The following is an 8,772-nucleotide window of genomic DNA, read 5'->3' as shown; positions in this document are numbered from 1 at the left end:
ATTGACACGTGGGTCTGACCTTGGCGGCCATGGCCAACTGTGGTCACTGTCACAGGAATTATTACAGTGGTTCATTTTCGTGGTGTCTCTGTGTGTCTGTTTTTTATTCCTCACTAGTTCTTGTTTTCATGTAACATTCATATGCGGTGAAAGAGAGACTTCACTGACTTTATTTTGAAAGGACAGACTAGATATTCAAATTTCTAAACAGTGACATGTTGGATATAAACTCTGAGCACCAGACTCACTTTTTGTTTATAATTATTATTATAAGGGTTAGGGTTATAACGTGACCTAATACGTCTACCATCACGCAAGCAGAGCAGGTGTAAATGCAGATATCATGAACAAGGAACACTCGAAGGACGCAGATCGTGACATAAGCAGACTAGAAAATGCTCAAACAGGCGATCGTGGGCTTTGAGAGGTTTTGTAAATTCACACACTGCAAAATCTCAAATATCTTACCAAGAATATTTGTCTTATTTCTAGTCAAAATGTAATTTCTAGTAAAAACAAATCTCATTCTACTTAAAATAAGACTCACCACATTAAAAAGCAGCTTGTTTTTAGACACTTTTTACTTCTTTCAAGCAGATTTTCACTTGAAATAAGTAGAAAAATCTGATAGTGGAGCAAGTTTTTCTTCCTTATTACAAGCACAAAGAACTTGCTTTCACTGGCAGATTTTTCTACTTATTTCAAGTGAAAATTTGTTTGAAACAAGTGAAAATGATCTAAAAACAAGTTGATATTTAGGTGATGAGTCTTATTTTAAGTAGAATGAGACATGTTGACCAAAAATAAGACAAATATTCTTGTAGAAAATAGAAACAGACCCGGCTTCTAATTAAGACTTTTAATTTGCTTAAACCAGACCAGATTTGAGACTTCACGGTATTTACAAGGAGGTGGAAATGTGAAAAACCTGAGTGCATGATGAGTCACACGTCCGTCCTCTGTTGCTCCTCTCGTCTTGTCTCGTCCAGGCACCGTGCTCATGATGTCCCTGTGCGAGGTCGTGCACGTGTACGAGTTCCTGCCGTCGCGGAGGAAGACGGAGCTCTGCCACTACTACCAGCGGTTCTACGACGCGGCGTGCACGCTGGGCGCCTACCACCCGCTGCTGTACGAGAAGAACCTGGTCAAGCGGATGAACCAGGGCTCCAACCGAGACATCTTCAACCAGGGACGCGTCACGCTGCCGGGCTTCAGCAGGATGAACTGCACCCAGCAGAACGGAGGAGGAGGAGGAGGAGGTTCACCCAGACACTGACTGCCTCACACACACACACACAGAGACACACTAACACACACACACACACACACACACTAACACACACATGATGTAAAGCAGAGCCCTGCATGAAGAACACGATGAGGACAGACGCATGAAAGTCAGTCACTGCCGAAAAACAAAACGAACGCTGTGCCACTCACTTTAAAAGGGATACGCCAACATTTTTTTTTTTTTGTGTCTTGCCTCACTCCCGAGTCTATGACCAGCAGATAGACACCATCCTTTCAACTGTGTGTGCAGTAACCATGGAGATAGAGCAGTATCGCCGCTAATTAGCTTAGCTCAAACACTGGAAGTGTATGGGTAGTGTTAGCCTGCCTCCTACCTAAAGTCGCTAATTAGCTTAGCTCAAATACTGGAAGTGTATGGGTAGTGTTAGCCTGCCTCCACCTAAAGTCGCTAATTAGCTTAGCTCAAACGCTGGAAGTGTATGGGTAGTGTTAGCCTGCCTCCACCTAAAGTCGCTAATTAGCTTAGCTCAAACGCTGGAAGTGTATGGGTAGTGTTAGCCTGCCTCCACCTAAAGTCATCAGAGAAACTCTTCAGCAACTCTAAAGGGAAACCAGCGGGCCGATCTTCGTCTCAGAGCTGACAAAACTCTCCGGTAAGGCATCTTGAGCGGTCAAATGCCGCTAACGGGACGAGATCGGTCAAAACGGAGGGTTCAAGCAAAGACGCTTTATTTTGGTTCAAGCTAGCTACATCGAGGGTAGGTTAGCTTCCTGTTTCAAAGTAAAAGCACAAATTCTATCGTCATGGTTTTCTGTATGTAAAGGGCAACGGGTGTTTTATTTTGTGAAAGTAACCGGAAGTGCGTTGGTCACAACGGCTAGCTTGAGTAGCGCCAAATTCGTCCGAACAAAATTATAAACAGCTGGTATTTAGACAAACTAACGACACACTGCTGATCTAAACGGCTACTTTCTCACCTAAACATGTTTGAAATGTGGATAAAGTGATATATTTACAGAGTTTAGAGCTAAAATGAAATCAGCTTCTGACTGCTGGTTTCAGCTCGGGTAGGAGGCAGGCTAACACTACCTATACACTTCCAGTGTTTGAGCTAAGCTAATTAGCGACTTTAGGTGGAGGCAGGCTAACACTACCCATACACTTCCAGTGTTTGAGCTAAGCTAATTACGGGCGATACGGCTCTATCTCCCTTGTTACTGCACGTACAGTCAAAAGGATGGTGACTATCTGCTGGTCATGGACTCGGGAGTGAGGCAAGACACGGAAAAAAAAATGTTGGCGTATCCCTTTAAACATTTCATGTTGTTATAACACTGTAAACACACTCAACACACACTACAGACACACACTGAACTTGTTTATTGAAGAACATACTGCCTACAGACGACCGCTGACCCTCCGATGTCCAGCAGACACTCCCCTCCTCCCCTCAAGAGACAAATGATCATTTCTGCTCTTTCTATGCTAACCCCCCCTCGACAACACCTGTATATAAACGACGACTACGGCGGCAGCGGCGGTGAAACCCGGAGGACGCTCTTCGCTGATCAGGATTTTACTTCCACAAACACGAGACGTTTGTAGTTTTTTTTTTTTTTTTAGTTTTGTTTGATTTTATTTTTATTAGTCGCCACCAAATACAGATACACTGCAAAAATTCAAAATCTTACCAAGAATATTTGTCTTATTTCTCGTCAAAATGTAATTTCTAGTCAAAATAAATCTAATTCTACTCAAAATAAGACTCATCACATTAAAATGTAGCTTGTTTTTAGACACTTTTTACTTTTTTCAAGCAAATTTTCCACTTGAAATAAGTAGAAAAATCTGATAGTGGAGCAAGTTTTTCTTTCTTATTACAAGCATAAAAAACTTGCTTTCACTGGCAGATTTTTCTCCTTATATCAAGTGAAAATTAGTTTGAAACAAGTGAAAATGATCTAAAAACAAGTTCATTTTCAGGTGATGAGTCTTATTTTAAGTGGAAAGAGATTAGTTTTGACTAGAAATGAGACATTTTGACAAGAAATAAGACAAATATTCTTGGAAAGATTTTGAGTTTTTGCAGTGTACAACATCTGTTTTAGAAATGAGATGACGTAGATGTTTCTTTTTGTGCTAAAATAGAGTTGTTATTACCATACCACAGTGTGAAATTTGATGATTCCTGTCAACATTTCCCACCACAGGCGTCAGAACTCACCGGCTGAGTTGAGCTTTTCTAGTTCTCTCTGCATGTGTTGATTATAATTAGATAATTAAAGCAGAAGTTTAGGAGGAACTCTTTAGGATTTCCACCTTAACTCTTTAGGATCTCCACCTTAACTCTGCTCCATGTGTCCCTTAGCTCCAGCTAGAGTCCTAGTGCTGGTTAAGTTGAGTTTTTTGACAGATAAGACTACACAGATATACACATGGTAACATGGTAGATGATAAATAACCTTATCCACTGCTCCGTGGACTGATTTCTCACCGGCTTCTTTGTTGGAAACAAATGCACATGGAGGAGAGGAGGGTTAGAGACTCAGACTTGCAGAGTTCCCATTTAAAGGAGTTGATGAAGTGTTGTTGTTGTGTTTGTGGAGCTGAGACTCTGCAGAGCGTCCTCCGACCCCCGACCCCCGACCCCTCCCTCTCTGTTACTGACGCATGTGAACCAACTGTAAAACCTTTTTCTCCAGACTAGTGTAGCAACACGAGATACGACTAACTACTATATCTCTGAGTGAACGCAGAGATTAACCGCATGGCACGAATGCATCTTTTATTTTATTTTCTTTTTTTTGTTATTATTATTATTATTATTATTATTATTTCATTGATGTAAAACATGCAAACTGTGTTTTGGTGCATGCAGACAGAGCCGACGAGCCGGTCTAAGCCGGTTTAAACTGGATTATCACCTGTGGCCCCAGGACGACGGCTCGTCAGAAATGTTACGGTGATTTGATTGATCACAGATTTGTTAATGAAACCACTACACACCAGAACAAACAGAGGAGATGGGACGGCTACACCTCAGCAGACACTGTGGTGAACTCAGGAGAGTCAGCCAATCAGAAGAGAGGAGACTCTGAGCCTCTCTTCTGATTGGCTGACTGGTTTGTGAGTGATCCAATAAAAATAGAGCAGTTGTCAGAATAAAACACTGAGAGAAACCAAATCCTGCAAGTTGTTGTTGGATGGATGTTTGGGTCCAGGTGGTGAGGGGGCGGGGCTTTGTTGTGACATCACAAAGTGACAGGAAGTCCTGACGGCTGGTTTTAAGGCTCAGTTTCTGAATACAGGCTGTGTGCATTTCTCTGTGGACTGAGGCTTTGATACACTGCAAAAACTCAAATATCTTACCAAGAATATTTGTCTTATTTCTAGTCAAAATGTCTCATTTCTATTCAAAACGAATCTCATTATGCTTAAAATAAGACTCATCATATAAAAAGTAGCTTGTTTTTAGACACTTTTTACTCCTTTCAAGCATATTTTCACTTGAAATAAGTAGAAAAATCTGATAGTGGGGCAAGTTTTTCTTCCTTATTACAACAATTTTTCTACTTATTTCAAGTGAAAATGTGTTTGGAACAATTGAAAATGATCTAAAAACAAGTTAATTTTTAGGTGATGAGTCTTATTTTAAGTGGAAAGAGATTAGTTTCGACTAGAAATGAGACATTTTGACAAGAAATAACACAATTTATTTTGAGTTTTTGCAGTGTACTTTCACAGTGTTAATATAGAACCTAGAGCTGCTTTATAATCACACTACACATGGACATCTATCGACCTTTGAGCTGCTCGGTGTCGCTGCTCTGTCTCGTCTGGTTGGTTTTATCAGATCGCCACACACAGAAAACCGGTGGTAGCTGTTGTTTCTGGCTTGAGCTCGAGTCTCTGTTGTTTTTCTAATGATTTCAGCGTCGTTGTGTTGTCTTTTTGTACCAGGACTTTATTGTTTATTCAGGAGTTAACACTTGAATAATTGATGTCATTGCATTTCAGAGGAGAACACGTTCTCCCTGTGCAGTTGCACTCTTCGTCCCGACTCCTGCTCCCTTCATCTCGGCCGTCTCCTCCAGTTTCACTTGGAGGCTGCTGCTGATTTTTTATAATTTCAGCTTACAGATGCACTTTTTTCCTTCGCTTTGCCTTGGCCCTCCTGCTCTGTGAGAGGGTTGTTACGCTGTTAAACTGTGCTTTCATGTGGTTCATGTATTTAAAAATTTTTTTTCTATTATTGAGTTGATATACGAAGAAAAATGCCCCAGAGACAAATGGGTGATGTTATTGAGTGTTATCTCGATGCTGGAATTTCTTTTTTGTTTTTAGGTTTTTTTAGGACCTGCACAGCCACAATCTGAAGTTAACGTTTCCCTGAGGTGTCAGTGCCAAATAAAGTCAATGAATGAATGAATGAATGAATCAATCAGTCAATCAATCGAAGATGAAGACACATTGAAACACACAGATAAATATAAAACAAACGTAATTCATCAAGTTTAAAGTTTATTGATTTATTAATCAAGTAATAAGTTCATTAAACCGAATAAATTCAGATAATGTTTATGAAGATGCTTCCATGTGTTTCATATTTAAAAAAAAAAAAAAAGAAATTGAATATTGATCAGTGATCAGACAGGAACTTAGTTGGGTTAGTGAATTCTAACACAGGAAGCATATTTGGGTATAAAAATAGTTTTATGCGAATGATAACCAGTTTAATCAGGACGTATTATTTGCTAAATTGTATGAACTTATAATATAAAAACATTTTGTAACTTTTTTTTCTCCTTTGCGTTATATTTGTTTTTACTTTCTCTAACAAACCATTTGGAGCCACTGATTTAACATCATCACTACATCAACACTGAATTGTTTTTAAACCTGCATGTTCCAATCAAACAACGGCTTCTGTCTGAAGAGGAGTTATTATTATTATTGCTGTTATTAATATTTTTTATTATTGTCATGATCATTATTTTGTATATTCTTCATAGTGTTTGGATGACCACTTAATGTTTCAGCTGTTAAGTTAGATCATTTTGTCTGTTTCAGCAGGAGTGAAACTCCTCTGGAGGGTGGGATGAAGAAAATATGTGTATTTAAAACTTTTAAACTTAAGGCCATTGGTCAATAAAGAACTAATAAGGAAACAGCTCTGGATCAATTATTCATTTGTGAGGACGAAGCAACGTTGTACAGGTAGGCCTATATATAATTTATTAATATGTGTGTGCATTCACTGTGTTGTAATTAAATGAAAAACACATTTAAAGATGAGTTATTTTTTGCTTTACAGTAATGTAAGGTGATGTTTTTATGCCAGAGGACGCCACCTGCTGGTCAAACTGCTCACTGAAGGAAATGAGAAGATCAGTCACATTCAATGCAGACTTGCAGCTCTGTTCTTGTTTACAGTAAAACAATCGCAAATTCTTCCAGACCCTCACCTCTCTGCACTGTTACTATCTTCATTCTATTGTATATACATCCTAAATTCTATATAACACATGCATAATACCTTTTGTGTTTGCACCTGACACCACCTTTAGGGTAGGCTACTGCTCTTGGCAATAAAAAAATTTCTGATTCTGATTGTGATTAACACAACTGAGGCAATGTTAAAAACACACGTGAATCCATGGATCTATTATAAGAACATTAAGTTAAGGACATAAGTTAATATAATTCATCCATGCCTGCACCGTTTTCCATTCATTCTGTAAAACTACTACAGGTGTAATATATGTTTTGGCCACTGCGCTCCGGTGGCGCTGTTGTCAACCACTCAGTCTACATTGTTTCCTGTGAGCTGTCAGTCATTCCAAACTATTCCCATGGATCTATCAAAGACGGGGTCACTCCACTCGGACTTCTGTTGGAGACAAAGTTCACAGACACTGCAACACAACTCGAGCTCATTTATCAAAGGTAAGACTTTTTATTTTGGTTTGTTTTTGTTTTTTTAATTTGACGCAACGGGATGAGTTCTTTTTTTGATAAGAAAGTATAATATGTGAATGACCACACACACGATAAGTTAGCTGCCATAGAAAGAGACGTGGCTGAATTACTTTAATCTTTCTACGTGTTATTTTAATGAGGGTCTCTGTGTTTTATCTTTTAAAGTTTTATCTTTTACTTGCTTTGTGTAATTATTGTTCGAAATAAAATAAAACAGAACTAAAACACTTTTACAGATTCATAGTTAGAAGAAAAGCAGCAACAGTTAACAACCGCATCCTAGCAACCACCCAGAGATACCATGGCAACCAGTTCATTTAGCAGCGTTGTAACTATGAGGTGGTGACAAACAGCTTTAGTTTTAGCTATTAACTTCAGCAACCAGTGAGTCAAACAAATGAAACACTGACGGAATATTATTATTAATTGTATTACTCTATACTGAGCTGACATTATGATTCAGTCATTAAACTCGTTTGATGATTTGACTCATTTTCCTGAATTAATCACAGTAGTTTGGTCTTAAATGAAACGACTCAGTTGACTTTTTTGTGAAAAATAAATTACTCACATTAGTAGCTACTATGACAAAATGTAAAAACAAAATAGGCTACCTTTTCTTTCTTTCTTTCTTTCTTTCTTTCTTTCTTTTTTACAAGCGATTACACATTTTTTACAACAAATACAGTAAGAAAGATTGAGTACTGTACAGTAGGCTAACAGTTATCAATACAATTCAAAACAATTATAATACATTTGTTTTACTGTAAACGAAACAGAAATGATTACTGGGGAATGTAAAAAAAAATATATATTTTTTTGTTTACTGGAAGGCAGGGGTTAATTTGTGTCCTCTTGGTTTTGGCTTGCCTGTGTTCCGGGACCTATTTGGGCAGATCCGGTACCTCTCGTATATAAAAAATAATAATAAAAAAATGTATAAACTAAAATAATAATATTCATATATTAATTTACAGAACAAATCCCAAAAATTTCATGTTGTTTATTAAGATTTAATGTCATTTAAAAGTTCTGTTTTGCCGCATCTGGGGAGCAAGCAGAGAGGAACGAAAGGTTACTATTTCAACGCAAACATGTCAAAAAGACAGTTAAATTTACTTATTTTTTTCAAAAAGAAGAAGAGTTGCATGACGCTTCAAAATCGTCCGAGTCAGTCGAGGCAGAAAAGCTCGACAAGCGGCGACGAGGGCAGTTGCAGCGGCCATGTTAACAAGCAAAACGGGAGGTTAGCGCCGCAACAGCTAGCCAGGTTCACAGACAGCTAGCCAAGCTAGCTACAGCACTAGCAGCCAGTCAGCCAGGTGATCCACCAACAGCCGGAGCAACAGGCGGGAATCTGCATCAGCTTGCTTGATTTTACAGCAGGAAGATTCAGAAGGAGAGGAGAGCGCATTGAGCAGAGAAGAGTGTGGGACATTCAGCGACAGGTCAGGGATGGGATGCACTAGGGTGCTACACTAGGGCCAGGGTGCTACACTGAACTGAGGGGAATTGAGGAAAACTCTCTCCATGGCGTCACT

The 8,772-nt window shown here is 38.9% G+C and overlaps 1 protein-coding gene across 1 annotated transcript in view; it reads left to right on the top strand.

Annotated features, from left to right (window-relative positions):
- The window catches only part of st6gal1 (ST6 beta-galactosamide alpha-2,6-sialyltranferase 1), a gene marked incomplete at its 3' end in the record, with an annotated part of 13,383 nt that extends 12,107 nt beyond the window's left edge, over positions 1–1,276 (top strand). Inside the window, exon 7 of the mRNA XM_083986893.1 lies at positions 990–1,276. Within this exon, the coding sequence (XP_083843019.1) occupies positions 990–1,276 (287 nt within the window). The remainder of the gene's footprint in view (positions 1–989) is intronic.
- Positions 1,277–8,772: the final 7,496 nt, after the last annotated feature.

Source organism: Trachurus trachurus, assembly GCF_905171665.1.
Source record: "Trachurus trachurus genome assembly, chromosome: 14".
Classification (NCBI taxonomy): domain Eukaryota; kingdom Metazoa; phylum Chordata; class Actinopteri; order Carangiformes; family Carangidae; genus Trachurus; species Trachurus trachurus.
The sequence above is the reverse complement of the archived record's forward strand: the minus strand, read 5'-3'. Positions and strand labels throughout refer to the sequence as shown.